At 41.9% G+C, this 23,397-nt stretch overlaps 1 protein-coding gene across 2 annotated transcripts in view; it reads left to right on the forward strand.

Moving 5' to 3' along the window:
• Positions 1-7,304: 7,304 nt before the first annotated feature.
• The window catches only part of ramp1 (receptor activity modifying protein 1), a 46,789-nt gene continuing 30,696 nt past the window's right edge, over positions 7,305-23,397 (forward strand). Inside the window, exon 1 of one of the 2 annotated variants that reach the window (XM_062960876.1) lies at positions 7,305-7,618. In XM_062960876.1, coding sequence (XP_062816946.1) covers positions 7,320-7,618 — 299 coding nt within the window. In that variant the 5' untranslated portion in view covers positions 7,305-7,319. The remainder of the gene's footprint in view (positions 7,619-23,397) is intronic. The other variant, XM_003215159.3, reaches the window with a different exon arrangement.

The raw sequence follows: 23,397 nt of genomic DNA on the forward strand, positions 1-23,397 counted from the left end.
GGGTGGAATTATCTTAGGAAAGTGGGGTCATTTAAAATAATTGTATTATAAGCTATGGTAGTGTTAATTCTCTGCTATTAAGCTGAGTGTAATGGTTCAGTAGTAGGTACACAGTTATTAAGGTGTACATGTCCCATGTGAACTAATAAGGCAGGACTGGAAAATTGGTTGGCTTTCAAATGTTGGACTTCAGTTTTATTAGACCCCTCTGCTGTCTTGATAAATGGTGATCAATAATATAGGGTGTTTTTAAAAGATGGACCTGATTTGAAATTGCTATATCTCTGCAACCATGGCCAAAACCCCCACCCCTTGAAATGGTGTGGCATAGATTCCTCTCGCAGTGCACATATAGCCCCCCCCCCCCAAGCTCAGTTATTCACAGGATAGTGACCCTGCAGCATAAGGTTTAAATTAAATATTCTCCATCTGCTGATGTATTTTTTTAGATTTGTTTCTGGTTTTTAAAAATTGTTTTTTAAAACCTAGTAACTTCATAATTCATTACACTATCTGCAACTGTTTGTGTAATTGTAACATCTTGCCATTGTAAAATATACTGCTTTAAATTTGGATCTTTCATTTTGAAACTATAGATGAAGAGTTCATCGACTTCTGGAGGATCACAGCTTTCCTCTCCTTGCTGTCTGAAGTTTGCATTGTAAACATTCAATAATCAGAATAGTACACGTATGAATACATAATCCCTTATCCAAAATGCTTGGGACCAGAAGTGTTTGGGATTTTTGCAGAGTGGAGATTTTGAAATACCAGTATCTGCATATATGTACATAAACTGTTATTGTAAGCTGCCTTGGGTCCGCAGCACAGTGAAAGGTGGGGTAAAAATATCCTAAATTACTGTAATAAATAAATACTGAAGTATCTTGGAGATGAGACACAAATGTAGCTATGACTCATTTATATTTCATATACACATAGCCTGAAGGTGATTTTACACAATAATTTGGATTATTGAACTGTAAGAAATCAAAAGTGACTATTTTTATGGACGATTTTGGAATGTTTTGGAATTCTGAATAAGGAGAGTTCAATCTATACTCTGACAGAATACTGTACAGGAATCAGAGGTTGAGTTTGTCTTGCTTCAGTCTAGTGCAACGTCTGCAGCATTCTTGAAACATAAGTAGGAACAGTTTTCCACTTCCAGCCTTGGCCATGAATATGGATTGTGTGGTCCTCCTGGTGTTGAACTCAAGCTAAGCCAACAATAAAAGTGTTGTGAGTTTAAGCTCAACCTCTAGAGTACCTGTCCAGTCATCCCCAAGAACTAAAATATGGTCCCATGCCTCACCTTTTCTACACCATTGCAATGAGAGCGATTGGTCTCAGAAAACCCTCTTATAGTGCCGAGGCAACGGGGATGTTGGGAGGGGAGAGGCTGACTACCCACAAAAGGTGTGACAATAAGCCTCCTGACTGCTGCTTTTCTCTCCCTCCCCGAGTGGAGCCATTCCATGTGGCGCCTGGAAGCAGTGGCACCTTGGTGTCTTTGTTTTTAGGCCTGTTCTGGGGTTATTTGGGGTGCGGATTCAGAAAATTGCACTTGATAGACCACATTAGCTCCAGATTATTAAATATGGTTTTCTGTGGTTGAGCAGACAGCGACCACTGGATGGCATTTGTTCTGTATTAGAAACTAGAATTGATACGGTCTATCCAATGCAATTTCTGAATCAGCACCCCAGATAACCAAACCGAATCTAAAGTTAACCAAAAACTGATTCATAACCTTTTGGTACTAATGTTGGAGAATGGTCCCTGGTTAAAAAAAAAAAAAAGTTGGCAACCACTAATCTCTAGAGGGTCACGGGACTTTCCAACCTGATCTATTTGTTGTTATCAACTTTATGTCCTGCCTAAGAAGAATCTTTGACAGCTATGTTTTCCCTTTGCCTTTTCACCATCTGAAATGGAAAAGGTGCACAGAATTGGCACCAAATGCTCAGGAGTCTTCCAAAATGCACCTGGGGAGACTTCTCCTTTCCTTTCAGGGCTGATGCCGCTTAAGATAATCAAACTAGAAGCAATGAAAGGGCATCATCTTCTGGGCTAATGAAAGGAAGACCACAGTTGCATACTATATGCTTTAGAGCTGTGAACATACGTATAATGCCATCCACTATGCATATGCCATCCACTATGCGTTCCCAGTGCCAATTTTATGTTTTGGTTGCATGCATTTTTCCTTTTTTTGAAAAGCTGCTCTGGGTCATTCCTTGCTTTTTCAACTATATTCGGAGGCATGTCAACATGTTCCACTCTTTCATTTTGAATCTTGGGTTGCGTGCTTTTTACCAATTGCCATGAAGTTGTTTTTCGTATTGTTTACACCATGGAGATTACTCCAGGAAATGAAACCATCAACAAATAAACCCAAACAGCACAGGCCCCTCCGCTTAAGGACATGTTGAGAATCGCACACTAGCAGGAAAGGCATTGCCTTCTTTGGTCTTAGAAAAAAGTCACTGGCAAGCAGGAATGGTGGCTTATTGAATGCCTAGGTCTCGCTACAAACCTGTTAGATATTTCTGATCATCTGGGGTGGGTCTTCTCTCAAGCACATTTGGTGGGAACAAGAGAGAGGGGCCTCTTCAGTGGCTGCTCCCAGACTTTGCTATGGAATCGAGCAAGATTCTTCTCTGCCAAACAATGCCAGTACCTCACCAAACTGCACGTCCCAGGATTCCAGAGCCTGGAGCCCCGGCAGTTAACAGTGTCAACCTTCCTTAATGCTTCAGTATAGAAGATCTGTGGGATGGCCTGGCAGAAGAGATTTAACAGCGAAACATGCTGTTGGAATTTAAAATTGCAACTGAAGACCTATCTATTGGGACAGGCCTACTCTCTGAGACTTGTAATACTATCGATCACAGTATCCTTCTGGAACACCTGGGGAGGCTAAGTATCGAGGCGTTGTGCTGCAGTGGTTCCAGTCCTACATCTCGGGCAAGTTCCAGATGGTGGCGCTTGGGGATAGCTGCTCCTCTAAAAAGGAGCTGTGATGTGCTTTCCCACAAGGTGCCATTCTATCCCCAATGCTTTTCAATATTTACATGAAACAGCTGGGAGAGATCATCCTGGGGCAGGGTGTTATCAGTATGCTGATGTCACCCAAATATCTTTCTCTATGCCTTCAAAAATAGCTTCAACTAAGAATATTGTGTGTCTCCTCTGAATAAACGCCTGGAAGAGGTAATGGGCTGGATGAGGAAAAACAAATTGAAAGTGAATCCAGAAAAAACAGGTGCTTGCCATCAAGGATCTTAATCTGGGGGTGGAGGTGTTTCAACCAGTGCTCGCAGCTTGGGAGTGTTCCTGGATCCCACCCCTCCAAATATCAGCCCAAGTAGATGCGACGGTCAGGAGTGTTTATTATCAGCTGTGCCCCTTCCTAAATTTGGAGGACCTAAAGATGATAGTGCATGCACTGGTAACCTTAAGGTTGGACTTCTGAAATATGCTCTACATTGGGCTACCCTTGTACCAAGTTTGGAAACTCCAGTTGGTTCAAAATATGGCAGCCAGACTGGTTACGGGAACATCTAGGAGTGAGCATATCACACTGATCCCAAAGTCATTCCACTGGCTGCCAATTAGTTTCTGGGCAAAGCACAAGATGGTTACCTACAGGATCGCCTTTTGTTGTACAATCAGCCCTGCACACTGAGGTCCTCTGGGGTGCAGTTACTCCAATTAGCCAAAACCTGACGCGCAACTACCACCCAGAGGACCTTTTCCTCAGCCGCTCCATGGAACGACCTGCAGATAGAGCTCCAACAGATGGATCAGCTGTCAGAATTTAAGATACAAGTGAAGATTTATCTCTTCTGACGGGCCTACTCAGATAGTTTTAATTGTGAATTTTAAACTCCACTGTATGCTTTGTTTTTGTTTTGTGTATTTTGATACATATTTTACGGAGTGTTTTAAAATGATTGTGTGTTTATGTTTTAGTAATGCCGTAACCTGCCTTTGGCCGTGAGGAGAGGTGGGAAAGAATAATAATAATACCAGACATCACAGTTGTGGAAAAGAAAATGTGGTCCCTATCTTCAAGAAGGGAAAAAAGAACGACCCAAACAATTACCGTCCGGTCAGCCTCACATCGATACCAGGCAAGATTCTGGAAAAGATCATTAAGGAAGTGGTCTGCGAACACTTAGAAACAAATGCGGTCATTGCTGATAGTCAACACGGATTTACCAAAAATAAGTCATGCCAGACTAATCTGATCTCTTTTTTCGATAGAGTTACGAGTTGGGTCGATACAGGGAATGCTGTGGATGTAGCGTACCTGGATTTCAATAAGGCCTTCGACAAAGTCCCCCACGACCTTCTGGCAAACAAACTAGTAAAATGTGGGCTAGACAAAACTACGGTTAGGTGGAATTGGCTAAGCAAACGAACCCAAAGGGTGCTCACCAATGCATCGTCTTCATCATGGAAAGAAGTGACAAGTGGAGTGCCGCAGGGCTCCGTCCTGGGCCCGGTTCTGTTCAACATCTTTATTAACGACTTAGACGAAGGGTTAGAAGGCACGATCATCAAGTTTGCAGACGACACAAAACTGGGAGGGATAGCTAACACTCCAGAAGACAGGAGCAGAATTCAAAACGATCTTGACAGACTAGAGAGATGGGCCGAAACTAACAAAATGAAGTTCAACAGGGACAAATGCAAGATACTTCACTTCGGCAGAAAAAATGGAAATCAAAGATACAGAATGGGGGACACCTGGCTTGACAGCAGTGTGTGCGAAAAAGACCTTGGAGTCCTCGTGGACAACAAGTTAAACATGAGCCAGCAATGTGATGCGGCAGCTAAAAAAGCCAACGGGATTCTGGCCTGCATCAATAGGGGAATAGCGTCTAGATCCAGGGAAGTTATGCTCCCCCTCTATTCTGCCTTGGTCAGACCACACCTGGAATACTGTGTCCAATTCTGGGCACCGCAGTTGAAGGGAGATGTTGGCAAGCTGGAAAGCATCCAGAGGAGGGCGACTAAAATGATTAAGGGTCTGGAGAACAAGCCCTATGAGGAGCGGCTTAAAGAGCTGGGCATGTTTAGCCTGCAAAAGAGAAGGCTGAGAGGAGACATGATAGCCATGTACAAATACGTGAAGGGAAGTCATAGGGAGGAGGGAGCAAGCTTGTTTTCTGCTGCCCTGCAGACTAGGACACGGAACAATGGCTTCAAACTACAGGAAAGGAGATTCACCTGAACATCAGGAAGAACTTCCTCACTGTGAGGGCTGTTTGACAGTGGAACTCTCCCCCGGGCCGTGGTGGAGGCTCCTTCTTTGGAGGCTTTTAAGCAGAGGCTGGATGGCCATCTGCCGGGGGTGCTTTGAATGCGATTTCCTGCTTCTTAGCAGGGGGTTGGACTGGATGGCCCATGAGGTCTCTTCCAACTCTACTATTCTATGATTCTAAAAAGGTTTGGATCATTGATGTTGCCATCCCAGGTGACAGTCGCATTGACGAAAAACAACGGGAAAATCTCAGCCGCTATCAGGACCTCAAGATTGAACTTCAAAGACTCTGGCAGAAACCTGTGCAGGTGGTCCCGGTGGTGATGGGCACACTGGGTGCCATGCCAAAAGATTTCAGCCAGCATTTGGAAACAACAGACATTGACAAAATTACGATCTGCCAATTGCAAAAAGCCATCCTACTGGGATCTGCGCGCATCATCCGAAAATACATCACACAGTCCTAGACACTTGGGAAGTGTTCAACTTGTGATTTTGTGATACGAAATCCAGCATGTCTATCTTGTTTGCTGTGTCATAAAATAGTAATCGGGAACTCAAATGCTTTTTCGAGATCAAGAAATGCTGTTCCCACCATTAGGGAGAACTTCCTGACTGCAAAAGCTGTTAAACAGTGGAAGCTCCTTCCTTGGAAATTTTTAAACAAAGGCTGAATGGCCATCTGTCAAGGTTATTTTGTGCTTTTCCTGCATGACAGAACGGGGTTGGACTGTGTGACCTAATGAAAAATCAAAATGTGTACGCCATGCACTGCTTTGCCAGAGAAAAAAGATGTGTGCCACGCAGGTGAACAATAAAGAACAAATGGTTTATTCTTCTTAAACCCAGAACAACATATGTGCAGTGTGCTCAGTTGCACCAACTCACATCATGTTCTTTTTATGAGAGATTTAAAATAGTCTTTCCTTTGTCCATGTGTTTCCTTTGTCCTGTTCCAGCAGCTCAAGAAGCAAGAACACACTTCAAACATCTCTCTCTCTCTTGCTTCTCTCTTCCAACTGTCTCTGCACCTGCTCAGCTCAAGCCTGAACAAAATTGGAACAGTATCAAAAACTCCCAGATTTAACAGCTCTCCAGACATCGCTCAACCAATCAGCTTCATGCATCTTGTTTTGCAGTTGACGCACACATTAAATCAGGCCTGGGCAAACTTGGGCCCTCCAGGTGTTTTGGACTTCAACTCCCACAATTCCTAACAGCCTACTGTTCGGAATGGTGGGAGTTGAAGTCCAAAACACCTGGAGGGCCGAAGTTTGCCCAGGCCTGCTTTAATGCAAAGTGCAGTGGTTTCTTCTTTTCCCATCTATCTATATATATAAAAGGGTAATGAAATTTCGGCCTAGGACAAAACAACAAAACTACACATCCCAGAAACCCTAAACTTGGCAGCACAACCCCTCATCCATGCCTCTACGTTCATACAACAAAAAGAAAAGAAAAATTAAGTCCTAATTAGAGGGAGAGGAATAATTGTGTTTTATCCAATTGCTGCCAGTTAGAACGCTAAGCTCCGCCCACTTGGTCTCCTAGCAACCCACTCAGCCCAGGGGACAGGCAGAGGTAGGCCTCACTTAGGCCTCTTCCACACTGCCTATAAAATACAGATTAGCAGATTTGAACTGGATTATATGGCAGTGTAGACTCAAGGCCCTTCCACACAGCTATATAACCCATTTATAATCTTATATTATCTTCTTTGAAATATCTCAATGAATTTAAAACATTGACTACTAAAAGGCAGACTGCACTGGATAATCCAGAACATTGGATAAGCGAATGTTGGATAAGTGAGATTTTACTCTACAGGGGAAAACCTTTACCTTCACTACCACCAATTCCTCAATACTTTTATTTCCCATACCACCATACTTCGCCACAGCAACGCGTGGCCGGGCATAGCTAGTATTTTATATAATGTCATGTGTATAATCATATATCTATATATATACACACATACTTACATTTATTTATTTATTATTATTATTATTATTATTATTATTATTATTATTATTATTATTATGAGATGCAGCCGCCGGGGAGAGGAAGGCTTTGGCTTTGGCTTTGGCATGCTGCTTGGGCTCGCGGCTCCAAGGCTGGCCAATCAGGGCGCTCCTTTCCCGCCGCGGCGCTGCACGTGCTCCCGGGAGTGTTCTGCGCCGCGCGCGCCCGGGGACCAAACCAGTCAGAGAGAGCGAGAGAGAGGCAGAGTCGGGCGGACGGTCCTCTGCGCGCGCTCTCTCTCTCCCCGCTGCTTCGGGGCGGGAGGAGCCATGGCTTTGGGGATGCTCGCCCTGCTGAGGCGCTTCTTGTGGCTGAGCCTGGGTGAGTGCTGCTCCCGACCGTGGGCTTTTCGGGCGCGGGGGTGGGGGCTTGGGACTTTCTTCTCCTTTGTATTTGCCTTGGGCTCCTCTTTGAAGGGCGGCGGGGTCGCTGCTGGTTAAACAGCCAGCTAACTCGCATCACCTGGGTCTCCCTCGCCTACACCATCCTTAAAGGGACAGGAACCCTTTTCCAGCTGTGACTCGGGCAGCTTTTTCTTCTCGGTGGGGCCTCCCCAGCTCTGTATGGGCGGGACTAGGGAAAAGGTACCTTCCTTCACCCTTCTCAGGCTGCCCAGGGCTCAAGGCAAGCTTGCAACCCGATGGCAAGTGTAGACAGTATATTAAAAGTACAGTAGAGGCTCACTTACCCAACATAAACGGGCCGGCAGAACGTTGGATAAGCGAATATGTTGGATAATAAGGAGGGATTAAGAAAAAGCCTATTACACATGAAATTAGGTTATGATTTTACAAATTAAGCACCAAAACATCATGTTGAACAAAAGTAGTTCAATACGCAGCAATGCTAGGTAGTAATTACTGTATTTACGAATTTAGCACCAAAATATCACGATGTTTTGAAAACATTGACTACAAAAATGCATTGGATAATCCAGAACGTTGGATAAGTGAGACTCTACTGTATGTTCATGGGCTTCAAGCTTCTCAGAAGTTCCAATATGATACACATTTTGATTGTATTGATGGGTGCAAGTTCCTGGAAAGGAGATTCCACTGGAAGATTTTTTTTCGTGTCAGGAGCGAATTGAGAAACTGCAAGTTGCTTCTGGTGTGAGAGAATTGGCCGTCTGCAAGGACGTTACCCAGGGGATATTGCCCGGATATTTGATGTTTTTACTATCTCTCATGTCCCAGCATCTCTCATGTCCCAGCATGGAGCTGGAGCTGACAGTGAGATTTCATCCGTGCTCTCTCTAGGTTGAATTCGAACCGGCAACCTTCAGGTCAGCAACCCAACCTTCAAGTCTGAAGCCCTGCTGGCACAAGGGTTTAACCCACTGCACAACCGAGGCCTCCACCTGAAGATTAGCAAGAACTTCTTGACTAAGTCAAGAGTCAGTAAGTTCTACCTGAAAATTAGGAGGAACTTCTTGACTCTTAAGAGCAGTTAATAGTGGAACTCCCTGCCTCAGAGTATAGTGGAGGCTCCTTCCTTGGAAGCTTTGAAACAGAGGCTGGGTGGCCATCTGTCAGGACTGCTTTGTTTGCGCTTGTCCTTCATGTCAGAACGGGGTTGGACTGGGTTGCCTATGTCCTTCCAATTCTATGATTTTATAGCAGGCATGAGCAAATTTCAGCTCTCCAGATAGAATCATAGAGTTGGAAGAGACCTCATGGGCCACCCAGTCCAACCCAGTACCAAGAAGCAGGAAAATAGCATTCAAAGCACCCCTGACAGATGGGCATCCAGCCTCTGCTTAAAAGCCTCCAAAGAATGAGCCTCCACCACATTCTGCGGCAGAGAGTTCCACTGCTGAACAGTTCTCACAGTGAGGAAGTTCTTCCTAATGCTCAGGTGGAATCTCCTTTCCTGTAGTTTGAAGCCGTTGTTCCGCGTCCTAGTCTCCAGGGCACCAGAAAATAAGCTTGCTCCCTCCTCCCTATGACTTTCCCTCACAATTTACACATGTCTCCTCTCAGCCCTCTCTTCTGCAGGCTAAACATGCCCAGCACTTTAAGCAGCTCCTCATAGGGCTTATTTTCCAGAACCTTGATCATTTTAGTTGCCCTCCTCTGCTCCCTCCTCCCTTTGATGTTTTGGACTTCCAAGTTCCATAGTGCCTAACAGCCTACCATCTGTTAGGAATTGTGAGAGTTGAAGTCCAAAACACCCGGAGGGCTGAAGTTTCCCCGTGCCTTATTGTGGGTGCCCCCCCCCCCCCAAGTGTCTCTTGGCAACCAATATATTCAGACCCAGTCTGCCACTGCGGAGCATGACCCTTCGCTGGCCATTTATCAGAGAATGAATACTGCATGAGGAATTTATTAATGTGGTGATAAGGATAGAGTCTGGTTAGATACTAGTACCTAATGGCATGGTGTCGGAAGTCATGGGTGGTGGTTCATGGGTGGGACTGGGGAAATAATATGTGTATCTCGATTGTTGAATTTTCAAGATTGTATGCTTTTTCTCCTTCATATACCACAATAAAAATTATACAAAAAAAGAGAGAATAATTGCAGTTTGGCACTGCTTTAACTGCATAGTTTAATTATGCAGTTTGGAAGCTTTCTCTGCATAAGGGTGCTGGTACCTCACCAAACTGAAACCCTCATGATTCCATAGCATTGAGTCATGGCAGTTAATGTGGAGTCAAGCTGCATTAATTCCACAGTGTAGACGCCCTCATTGTACCAGTGAATCTGGTGAGTTGGGTTCTCCAGGGAGCAGATACTATTCCGTCCTTCTCCTTTGTTTTTTTCTTCACTCAGGTCTAAAATATCTTATCTTTGACTACTCAAACATTTGTCAATTGTAAGAATACAAATATATGCATCAGTTGCATCGTTGGGCGGGGCCCAGAAATTAAAATGTGAATATGAGCTTATCTCTTGCAAACATTGCTTTCGTTTATATATTACAGTACAACAGGGGCATACCTCCAGTCATTCAGTGACCTTGGGCAAATCACACTCTCTCACATACCTTTAATTTGGTGAGGCACCAGCATCTGGGCAGAGGAAGGCAGTGGCAAAAAAAAAATCTCTCTGAACAGATCATGATAAGGAAATGCTAGGATTGTTTTGCCTTATAGTCACTGTAAGTCAGAAATGACCTGAAGGCACACTGTTCAGTCTCAAAGAAATCTTAATCCTATCCATTGGGTGGAGAAGTCTTATTTTCACTTTTGTGGTTATTTTCAGTAGCTATATTGTTTTGTATTAGTATATGAAAGGAGCTCCTGGTGGCATAGCAGGTTAAAGTGCTGAGTTGCTGAATTTTCTGACCTAAAGGTCGGCTGTTCTAATGTGAGGAGGGGGTGAGCTCCCGCTGTTAGCCCCTGCTTCTTCCAACCTAGCAGTTCGAAAACATGCAAATGTGGGTAGATCAATCGGTACTGCTCTGACAGGAAGGTAACAGTGCTCCATGCTGTCATGCCAGCCACATGGCCTTGGAGGTGTCTATAGACAATGCTGGCTCTTCGTCTTAGAAATAGAGATGAACACCAACCACCCCCAGATTTGGATACAACTCAACTTCATGTCAGGGGAAAACCTTTATCTTTACCTATAAAAGGCTCTTATGGCACCTTTGAGACTAACTGAGGCAAAGAAGTTTGTAATGTGAGCTTTTGTGGACTCAGTCTGCCTTATCAAATGTGTCAGTGAAAGCTTGTACTACCAACTTACTTCTCTCTCCGTCTCAAAGATGCTCTGAGATCCCTTTCTTCTGTATTATGACGCAAAGGAAAAGTATGCCCTAGTAGCTAGAAGGAAAGAGGATGGGCAAGCAGAGATGGAGGAAGGACAAGACAAATGAGCACTGGAAAACAACGGCAGTCATCACCTTCCCTTCACTGCAATTGAGAGAAAGAAGTCAGCGTCTCTTCCTCCTCTGGGTGGCCTCCTCCTTAGGGCAGTTGGGGAAATGAGTAGGAAAGAGAAGTCAGTACCTATCTGCTGTTTCCTTTTCTCATTGGAGAAATAATAACCCAAACCTCTCTACCTCGCCCTGGGCATGGAGCAACTTCTAATCCGTGGCTTCTGTAGAGTGGTAAAACCCGGGAGAGTGAAGCTGTTCGCCTGGGCTTTATTTAGGTCAAACAGCATTAGACCAGAAATAGAAAAATGAACTATGCTGCAAAAGTCCCTGATGGTAGTCCGCTGTCATAGTTAATATGCTCAAATAGCCTACAGAACAACTTGCTTCTCCCCGACCTCTTCTTTGCTTTCAGCCATTGTGATTGGTCAAATACTTTCTTGTCTTGGCTGCCCTTTCCCTTATGGCACCCTTCCTTCTTCATCCCCCAATCCATCTAGGATTGAAGATGGTGCATCTGCAGGAGGAACTGGGTTTAGTGGATTTGTCCCTTCAAAATTGTGGTGGAAGAAGGAGCAAGCAAGCAAAATCCTGCCTCACCTCTTGCTGGGAGTTGTTAAAGTGGTGTCAAACTGCAGCAATGATGCAGTGTAGGTACACCCTAAAGAGAACAAGGGGGTGACAGAACTTTTATCCGCATTGCAGAGCATACGAAGCTATCGGTATTTCTCCCAAGCATGTACACCATGTACTATTTCCATAGCTCAACCCTGGATGGGTGGAAGTGGCAGAGTGTGTGGCTTCTCTGTTCTGTTGAGCTTTAATCTGGTATTTCTTTACTTCCCAAAAGATTCGTGGTATTTTTGTATAGTTTAAGTACTGCAGTTTTTAAAACTTCCACTTTTGTTAATGCCTTTGCTGGTATGCAAACAGGGCCTATTCTTTATGACTCTTCAGTGTGTTTTTTTCCTTTTAGTCTTTTGGGGTTTCAGTGCACAATAAATTCCTCCCTGCAAACTAACTATAAGGAAATCAATACTAAGGAAAATGTGCCGTGCAATTTCCATGGCTCAAATGCACTGATAACATAGTTGCATCACGTCTTCACATTTTTTCATTTTCACAGTGAAGTTTGTACATTCAGGTCATCAACCTTAAAATGTTTTCTCCCTCTAAGAGTTAATTAAATGGTAAGATATTTAGCTTTGACATATTCTAACAAAAACATTCCATTGATCAGAGGACTCATAAAAATGGCCACTTTAAACACCATTGGTGACTAACACGTCGTAGCTGGCTGGCATAAAGAAGCCCAATACTTTCTTTCTTCCCAAAGGTTTGTCAGCATATTTCTCCATCATCATCATCATCATTTTTATTATGAAGTCAACTCTTTTCAAAAATGGATAATCTAGGAGGTATGTAATTTAAAGCCAACATAATATAGCTATACCCTTAAAAGATCAACATTACAACAACATTATTCACGGTATTAAAATGTTCAATTAAAAAGAATAAAAGCAGTTAAAATAACTGAAATAAAGCAATGCAGCATCTTCTTAAAAGCCTTTCAAAACATTTAGCTCTAAAAGTCTGTCAGAATAAAATTATGTTTGCCTTTTGGCAAAAAGAGAGTAAGAAGGGGTCTATTCTGGCCTCTCTAGAAAGAGACTTCCTGAGCCAGGGGGCAGCTATTGAAAAGGCCCTATCTTGTGTCCCCACTCACCAAAGGTGATGGGACTCATGACACATCCACACTGTAGATACAATGAAACATGACACCACATTAACTGCCATAGCTCAGTGCTGGGGAATCATGGGAGATGTAGGTTGGGGAGGTGCCAGCACTCTTTGGCACCAAAAGCTTAAGGAATTACAACTCCAAGGATCCTATAGCATTGAGCCATGGCACTTAAAGTGGTGTCAAACTGCAGTCATTCTGTAGTGTAAAGGCATCCTGAAAAAATGACCTCTTCTGTGGATCATAGGTTCCAGGTAGACTTATTTGACAAGATATTTTTCATAGGACATCACAGTAAAATGAGATCATCTTTTGTAGTTCAAATTGCTCACTTAATTACACAGTGTAACATGATTTCTGTTCCTGGGTTATACATATCATTTCCTACTTGGTTCTATCATAAAAATATGGAAAAGGTTTATTAAACTGCAAAAACTTTGTTTTTACAAGACATTCTGAAGTACATTTTGCTATTGTTTTTCAGTGAATATCTCATCGAGCCTCAACCAATTCAACATTGTTTGTGACAACTGCAAAAATTTAGTTTCTTGAGTATAACAACTACTTTCAAAGTAAATACCACACAATTAAATAGGAAATAACACTTTCAAACCAGGAACAGATTTTTGTTTCTACATTTTGTTACATAGTGTTATGGTATACTGATGCTAATTGAGAGAGATGTTAGACAGATGAATAGCGCTTTCAGTGGGAGGTTGAAATAAACAACCTATTTGGTTCCCTGCACACAGTTGCAGCTGTATCCCTGTGAATGTATACACAAGGCTTGGATGTGGTACTTACCAGTGCTTCAAAAACAGTGGGTTGCAATCTATGGAACAGATGCTAAAATAAATCTATTAGTCATAAAGATGCTGCAAGATGCCTTCTCTCATCCCATTTTTAACACTCAAACAGATTAATGCAGCTGTCTCTCTGGGAAAAAAATCCTCATAGGAAGAAGACATCTGTCTTTCATCAGTACAAACAGATACTCAGGCAGCATACCTATTTTCATATTTCTGCGAGAAGCAATGCCAGTTCAGTTTGCATACGCAGTGCTGTCTTCCTCCACATATGCAGATCAGCCACTTTTTTATTTATGTCTATCACACTGTCAATGTAGCATATTACAGAAAACAGGTTGCTGCTCCGAAGTATCAGGCTTAGTTTGTTGACAATAAGGATCAAATAATTCATCATTGTGAGATTATCTTTTCATTAATAAATCGTAAATAAGGAACTTAGTCTGGAGTACCTGGATTTCCCCCTAATTAAGTGTCACAACATCTGTCTTGTTTGGTTAAGACAAATGTGGAATTATGTATGTATTTTCCAAGGTTCTTGTAATAGTAATGATGGATAAATGTGACAGGTCTCCTTCTGCCTGTACATTATCCCTATATTCAAAACTTGAGACACAGAAAACAAGATTGGATAGTTCTGATATCCTTCATATTAAGTATACATTCAGACTTCTTGATCAGTAACTATGTTGAAAAATGAAATGTTCCTACAGACTTTGATTGTTTGAAGAAAGGTCCATTTCTTTTCCTCCTGTTTCTTTTATGCACTTTCCTCTGCAGATAAACTCTACTGAATAATGTATTGTGTTGTTCTATATATATAATGATCTTATCTCTAACAACATAATCAACTATTTACTACTGTTTATCTTGTAATCCTTTACTGGGAAATAGAAGACATGCAGGTTAGATTCCCTTTGTTTTAAATATCAAGCTTGGGTGAAAATATGCTTTGATTGGTACAGAATATATTTATACAAAATATGTTTCTGTTTATACAACATCCACCTTTCCTCGTGTGAGGACCTGTAGGCTGATATTATGTGTCTTTAACTGCTATTGGAACATTTTTGCCATCAGAACAATGTTTTGTTACAGAATCCACAGAAAACTAGATCTATAATGTAGGGGTTTTAAAGCATTTCCATCTGAAGATTTGCAAATAATGTCTATGTGTTTAATCTATTAACTGCATTTATTTGTGTATTTATTTAATAAGACAAAGAGAAGTACCAGCCCTGGTGGCAAAGTGCGTTAAAGCACTGAGCTGGAGACTGAAAGGTCCCAGGTTCAAACCCCGGGAGCGGCGTGAGCGGCCGCTGTTAGCTCCAGCTCCTGCCAACCTAGCAGTTCGAAAACATACCAATGTGAGTAGATCAATAGGTACCGCTCCGGCAGGAAGGTAATGGCACTCCATGCAGTCATGCCGGCCACATGACCGTGGAGGTGTCTACGGACAACGCCGGCTCTTCGACTTAGAAATGGAGATGAGCACCAACCCCCAGAGTCAGACATGACTGGACTTAATGTCAGGGGAAACCTTTACCTTTTTTTACCAGCTTGATGTGTTTCTTATGTACCTTCAAGTTGACTCCAACTAATGATGATTCTGTTGAAGGTTTTTTTTTTAAGGTTTATTTGGAGGAGATTTGCCATTGCCTTCCTCTTAGTCTGAGAGAGTGTGACATGCCCAGGGACACCCAGTCAATCACTTTATACCTAAGCGAGGATTCAAACCTTGGACTCAGTCCTACTTCAGCACCCAAGACATGCTGACACTTATTCCTATACCATATGAATGGTCTGTCTTTGGATGGTTGGGTATCAAATGTGTTGATGATGTACCTACACAACTACTGTTGATGTCTATTATGGTGGTATTCCCCCTCTTGTTGATACATCATTACATCATTAGTACTTGAATGGGAGACCACCAATCAATAACTGGCTATGTTTCAGAAGAAGGAACGGTAAAAAGCACCTCTGGGTATTCCTTGCCTAAGAAGATCCTCTGAAATTCATGGTGTCACCATAACTCGACAGTCAACTTGAAGGCACATACCCATACCTTGGGTTCAGGACTCAAATATGCTACCACTGGCAAAACACACATACAGTGCTACTGCCACTATTCAATCAAGACCGTCTAGAAGGGGAGAGATTGTGACATGCGGACAGTGAGGCCACTTGTACTGGCCAAGTGCAGCTAGCAGTGGCCCATAAATCAATAAATGACAGCTGAAAATTCTGGCTATTTCAATATTTTGAAAGTCAAATACCTTGTAAGGCATGAGAATCCCTTGGCTCACATAGGTCAGTCTAATGTCTCATGAGTTTGCAGCATGCCACCCTACGAGCCTTGATGTAGCACTTGTCCCTAGGCATTTGGTGGCCAGCTTACTAAAGGCCACAGACAATTATTTAAATGCTAGTGAAAGGGTTGGCATCTTGTACCACTTTGGAAATGTTCACATACAATAACTTTTAATTGGGTATTACATACTGTTGTCACAAGTTTGACAGCAGGAGAAACTGATGCCCATAATTAATGGAGAAAACCATGCTAATTGAGAGCTATGAGCTTTGCTCAAGCAACACAGTCATGCTCAAGAGCACTGAATTAGGAGCACAATCAAGACAGGAGGATCAGCCATGAGCAAATATTTGAAGAACCTTTGTGTCGTAATGGGCAAAGTAAGGTAATCAGACAACCTAGTGGGTAGGGTCAGTGGACCTTGACACCACTTAATTAATAAATCATGTATTCTAGGGCAAAGTTGTGTATTCAGGAGGTATCACAATGAGTTCACTGACTGTCCAAAATTTTACTGTAATGTTGATTTTGGCTCCAGTAAATAACATTCCAAAGTTTATCAATCTGTAATCAGACTTGTGGACTTCTATCGCACAACAGATGGCAGACAAATTTATCATATAAATAGAAGACATGCTATTATTTCTAGTGACCAAGTTGAACGTACTCTGCAGTTGACTCCCCCCTTTCATCTCACCTCCCTAATTCCTTGTCACAGGCATATCCGTATGCCTGAACTGGTTAAACTTAAGTTATAGAACTACACATAATGATTTGTCAGTTCTTTTGGAGAATTCCCCAGAGAATCTCTAGGATCTCAGTGAAAAAGCCATGAAAAAGGTAGCAATCGAGCTTTACTCATGTATACTCTCCTGTGTCCAACAACTTGGAGATGATAAGAAACAGAGTGTGTGCAGCTGAGGTTAGCATCCAAACCCATTTTCTCAACCCAAAATGCATTAAACTAGCTGTATACATCTTTATCAGCAGCTCAGTGTCCTGCATGACATAACCGAGCTCCATGCAGTCATGCCAGCCACATGATCTTGGAGGTGTCTACTGACAACGCTGGCTCTTCGGCTTAGAAATGGAGATGAGCACCAACTCCCAGAGTCAGACACGACTGGACTTAATGTCAGGGGAAACCTTTACTTTTACTATGCATCTTTGTCAGCAGCTCAGTGTCCTGCATGACATAATCAGCTTATACAATGGTAGATAGTAGAATGCTGTGATAGAGGTTGGATTGAAATTCAGGTATAGTGTGTGTGTGCATACAGTTTTCTTTCAAGCCATGGATGTCCGAATCTGGATGCACAATCTGTGGCTTTCTCTGTGTGTAAGTGTATGGTATACCTATGGCTTAAAAATATTTTTTTAATCCAAAAAGCCAAATGGAAGAGACACTATGTATCTATAGTGGGTTTTGAAACCAAACCCCAGGAGACCCCAAAAGCTCACTTTATGGCAAACTTCAATTGTCAGTTTAAATCCCCTCTTTGTGGACAGAAAGGGAAAAAAGTGTGAACACATGATGATCGTGACACTATGTCATTGTAGTGGGAAACCATTACTTAGAAAAGAAACTGCAAGGCCAATTGGTTGCCTTTCACCTTAGGAAGGAAGGAAGGGAAAGGGAAAGATGTCCTTATTATAGAAACTTTGCACCTCCAGTCCTCTTAAGACTGCGCAGACTTCAAGACTCAGTTCAAGAAGCCAAATTAGTGTAATTGTTCAAGGGCCAACCAAGTAGAAGATATTAGAAGCCAAACTGACCACAGAATAGCCTGATATGAACTAATCTGTTGTCCTGTGAGTGGCTCCTGCATGTACTCCTCCAATACACACCTGAATCAAGATATGCATGGAAGCTGTGGGTGCACAAAGACAGATTTTTGTGCCTTCAGATACTAGGAATTATCTGGGCTTGCTCTTCATTCAGAAACATGTTCTAACATGGAAGAGCGGAACCTGGGTTTGTTGCACTTGGAACAACTGGTCTACCCTTAAAGAGAATGTATGGCTAGGTTGCTTAATAATTATGTTACCATTCACAGGGAGGAGACTCCTTTTTGTCTTGGCTAGCATTTGAGCACTAGAGAAATAATATGTTTCAATATTTATATTTTTAGATTTTCTTTCTAAAGAGGAATATTTTTAACTGCTTTTAATTCTATTGATATATTGACTTATGTATGGGGAGCACTTTTAGCTGTATCTGTTTTAACTGTTGTATGCTGCCTTGAGTCCCAGAGCTGAGGAAAAGGTAGAAAGTAATTTAAGAAGAGGAAGAAGGAGGAGGAGGAGGAAGAGAAGGAATATAAACACGTATCTCAGTAGACACTTAACAAGTTCATTCTATTTGTGTCTATTGAGACATATGGTTATATTCCAATACCAAATACTTGTTATACAAAAAGATTAGAAAATTATACAGTAGGGTGTTTTCCAGTTTGTTTTTAATAACCTGGATAGACTCTGATGTCTGACCTTGAGATAACTTTGGAAATTAATCGGGGCTTTGCTTTCATTTGGAGCTACCTAAAGTAACGTGAATGGAGCACATTCTTCTTTCATCATGGTTGTTATTGTTCTGGCTGAATCTTGCATAGAGATCGCTCCAAACGTGCAGAATGCTGCATTCTCACCATTGCTCTGTTTCTGTGATGGTGACCAGATCCCTGAAGATAAATGGCTCCTGCAGAGAACTGAGCATACATTTGATTCTGACGTGGGCATTTTTGATTAGGGTCCATATTTATTACAGCTGCAATTTGTTACTCAGGAAACATATCCTGTAATAAAATAAACACACAATGCAGACCACAGATTCATGGTTTTGTTCTGTACCATAAATCTAGGGAGGGACTTTAATACAATTAAGTGAACCTTTGGCGCTGATAAAGCCAAATATTGAATTAAGCAGAGAATCAGAAATGCATTTTGGTAGCCAAGCTTTTCAGATATGTGTCTGTTAGGAAAAGGATTACTCAGGTAGATAACCTATGCATCTTTACATCACATTTTGACTGACAAATGTTTTTTTTTCCTCCTTTCTGGGTGAGCCTTTAATTTTTTACCTATAAATAACCAGGTTGCATTCAAACACTCCTCCCTCCTTGTGTTCTACCTTCTCCTCCTCCCACGGATCATGTGTCACCTCTGGACTTGTGCAACATTTCTGAAATTGATTTTCACCAATATCCACATCTTCATTACCCAACAATTATGGGGAAAGTGCTATAGTACTTTAGCAGTTCTAAACCAGTTAAACATTAGAATAATTTTGTTTTAGGGTTGACATTTTCCTTTCCCTTGCTTGAATATTACTTCTTTATTCCTGTGGGCTCTCAATGACAATCACATTATTAATATTTTTAATGCTTAATCTTTTAATATATTTCTGATTTATTGTTCCTGAGAATTTTTAAGTATGTAGGAGGGCCCTTCCACACAGCCACATAACACAGAATATCAAGGCAGAAAATCCAACAATATCTGCTTTGAACTGGGCTCCACACTGCCTTGTATTCCAGTTGAAAGCAGAAAATGTGGGATTGTGTTCAGCTGTGTGGAAGGGGCCCGAGTCTTGGTGCTCCAGTTTTGCCAGGTCATTTGGGGGGGGGGGGGAGGGGGGATCTGTCTTAGGGCAGAATCGAGTCTGCCCGAAGGAAGGAAGAAAAACTATTTCTACAGTTTGTCACTGCCATAGAGTTTATTGAAACATTCAATAAAGTATGCCTTGAGATCCCATGTCAAGAAACAAGAATCACAATAAAAGTAGAATTTTACTTGACTCAGATTGAAAATGGAATGGCTCCATATCTTTAGTAGTTGTATAAGAGAGTTAATTTCAGTAGGTGTTATACCACTACTTCAGTAGGTGGTATAAGTATCTGCTTATACCAGTGACTCTCAACCTGGGGTCCCCCGATGTTTTGGCCTACAACTCCCAGAAATCCTAGCCAGTTTACCAGATGTTAGGATTCTGGGAGTTAAAGGCCAAAAACATCTGGAGGCCCCAGGTTGAGAACCAATGGCTTACACATACACAAAGCTTGGTGAAAATCCCACTTCTGCATTTGTTTTAAAGATACAGGGGTCTTCTCTAGGGTTTCAGTCTGGAAACTCATAATTGTGGGTCATCATGGGAAATGGATACATGCAGGGAAACATGTGGGATTATTGCTGGAACTGAGTGTTTTGGAAGCTGTTGTGCCAAAGAAGATTGGGGGTGCTTGGACTGACCAGCCAATGAGTCACTTTTCAAAGCATTTAGTTGGCAGTGTTTTCTGTAGTGGGGATGGAGGCCAGCAAGATGGAAAAGGCAGTGCTGTTTTACTTATCTGCATGAAAGTCAGGGACAAGGAGTTCAGATAAGGAGGCAAATGTTTCCTTTTTAATGTTAATTGCAACTTTTATTTTTATTCTCCAAGTTCAAACCACTTGAGAACTGCTCCTCCAGCTTAGCTGATTTTAATTGGGCACCATGGTATTTAACTAACATGTATTTTCATGTTTATGGAAAATAGAAAGGGTTAGAGAAACTGCCATGTTTTTCTAGTTCCCGATGCCAGAATAGTTCCAGATAGCCCATGTGCTGTGAAAACAAATACCTCCAAAGGGACCATGCACAATGTTGAACATGGTGCCTAATGCTTTGTTCAAATTGTGTAGCATTTTGCTACACAGAAAAGAGAAAAGGGGAAAATGCCATCTTTTGGGGAAGCAAGACCATTGCCTGTCCAGCCACAGAAAATGGGCACTGTCTGGCAGCATCAACTCTTGCCAGCCCAGCTGCCGGCTTCATGCTCAGCCTGAGCTGCTGACAGCTGGACAAACCTTTAACACTGAATGGGATATCAAAGGTTGGTGGACACCATTTAAATAAATCTAGAATTCATAATCAAGTAGAAGAACAGGTGAGCTTCTCTTGGTTTTAGATTTCATCACAAGCATTTCATGCAGCCCTGCTGAGGAGGAAGTCTGGGAGGACAAATGTGTCACAGCCTGAAGCTGTGAATACTTTTAACCTTGGCATTGCCTTTCAGCCGAGAGAGGAGGGGTGGCTGCAGCTCTGGAAGATTACGAGGAGTCAAAAATAGATAAAAACAGTTTGCAACTAGACTATGCTGGGTGAACCGTCTTTCTTTTGTTTGCAGTTTATATAAAAGCCCTCCTTCCCATTAAAAAAATTGTTTCGTTCTTGAATACGTTTTTTTCTAGCTGGTTGAAAGGATGTCATGGTTTATTTTGAAAGATTTGTTTTTGAAACCAGCATGGTTTTACTTTGCTTTTGCATTTCTAGGACCTGAAAAATAGCTGAAATGCCAGTGTACTACCAACAAAACCAGACATCATAATTCTTTATAGAACCAAGTTACTTTGGGCATTTTTTATGTATTTTGGCTTGGATCATCCACTTCCTCCTCCAAACAGAATTCATGTTCACAGAAGGAAACTCTAGTTTATGCCTTCCCTCAACAGCTAATTGTACAAGTCTGCTTATGAGATTTTAGCAGTACCTGGTCTTGGAAAATGGGAGGATAATGGTGCACGGGTTGATGGTGGGGATAATGTGACATGAAGATTGTGTGGGGCTTAGAAGACAGAAACCACCCCTGACATATTTAGAGTGGAGGGGCCATTTAGGATTGCACTCTGATCTGTACAAGTATTATATGATTAGAGTCCAGGAGCTATGGGTCAGAACAGTTTATATCAAAATTTGTGAACATTGTGCTAGGCTTGTGTCATATGGTTTAGGAAAGCTTTTTTTTTTAAACTACTACAGCTCCCATTAATCCAAACAATAGCCTTTCCAAGCTCTGATTCCTACTAATATGTGGTTTGGCATATTTATACGATCTGAAGAGAAACCAGAGTTTGGCATTTTTATAAAAGAGCTGAAGTTTATCAGATGCTAGATAGGCTGACACAAAATCTCAGATATATTGACCAAAGTAGACTGAAGAAAAAGGTCAGATGACTTATTTTGGTTCCAGGACAGAAAACACTGTCTGTGAGAACTGCTTTGAAGTAATTAAATTCCAGGTCAAGCTTTTAGATAAGTCAGTGTTTGTTGTTCATAATTAATATTTTAGTGGTTGGACAGGGAAAGAATATGCACTACTGTTGTAAGCATGGCAGAATGGGTGAATTAGGGCTGGGGATCAGTGTATGTAAACTTGGTTGGTGGCTTCTTCTTGACTGTGTATCAGCCTAGATGGATCTATTTTGGTGAAGGGACTATCAAATGTCTCTGTGGATTTCACAGGCTGTTTTTATACCCAGGATGTTCCCGGAGGAAGCGCATCTCTTGCCAGCATTCCATGCCCAGGTCAAGAGTGCTGTCAGTGACTGGCAGACTCATGGGAAGCTCTGTCCTTGAACCTCAGGCTCACATCCTACAACTTATCAGTCTGAGTGGAAGAACTAAGAAGCATATCTGTGCCACTTTGGGTTCTATGGCATGATATTACTTTTTTTAGATGAAAAATTTAACTATCATGCTGAATAAGGGGGCCTATTAGCCCCCATACCATAATTGTGATCTGACTGGAGGGTTCGAAGGAGAGTATGTGGTGCTAGCTATTTAATTTTGCAAAAGTCATCCAGGCAAGAACTAAAGAGCATAAATAACATCACAACTGTGCTGACAGTCAGGACAGATCTCACTTTGCCAATGAATCCAAACCACAACTCCCAGAATTCCATAGTATTGAGCCATGGCAGCTAAAGCAATGTCAAACTGCATTCAGTGTGCAATGTAGATGCTCCCTTTGACAGATTATCTTAAAGCAACACATTAATTTTAAAACAGCGAGTCAACTGTGTTGGTCAGTCAGCTACAATTCCAGCACTTCAGAGGCCATTATAGGACAGGCTATTCTTGAATAAATTACAGCTGGAGCAGATCCTCCAGCAACATATATTATTGGGCATGCATGCAAGCATGCACAAATGCAGTATCTCAGTCTTCGATGCAGCAGAACAGCAGCACTTTCAGAACTGCACAAATGCACTATTTTCATCTATGACCCATACTTTGTTTTCATCTATGAAAATAAGTACAATTTCATACATCAAATGCACAATTTAACTCTTTGCCACAGGAGTGCTGTAGTTGTAAGAGTGGTGTTCCATTTTTAAAACGGTTGCCACATTATCTTACTTTGGCAAGAGTTGCCAGAAAGAAAACTGAGTGGGCTCCTGTACTTTTAATGGTTGCAAGAGTGCATTTGCACTTCAGAATTAATGTATTTTGAATCTACTTTAAATATTATGACTCAGTGGTATAGAATCCTTGGAGTTGTAGTTTGGTGAGGCGCCAGCACTCGGCAGAGAAGTCTAAATACCTTGTCAGATTTTTTTTTATTCCTGATGTAACAAGCTCTAACCTGAATAGTCTCTGCTT

The sequence above is a fragment of the Anolis carolinensis genome, chromosome 1 (genome assembly GCF_035594765.1).
Source record: "Anolis carolinensis isolate JA03-04 chromosome 1, rAnoCar3.1.pri, whole genome shotgun sequence".
Lineage (NCBI taxonomy): Eukaryota > Metazoa > Chordata > Lepidosauria > Squamata > Dactyloidae > Anolis > Anolis carolinensis.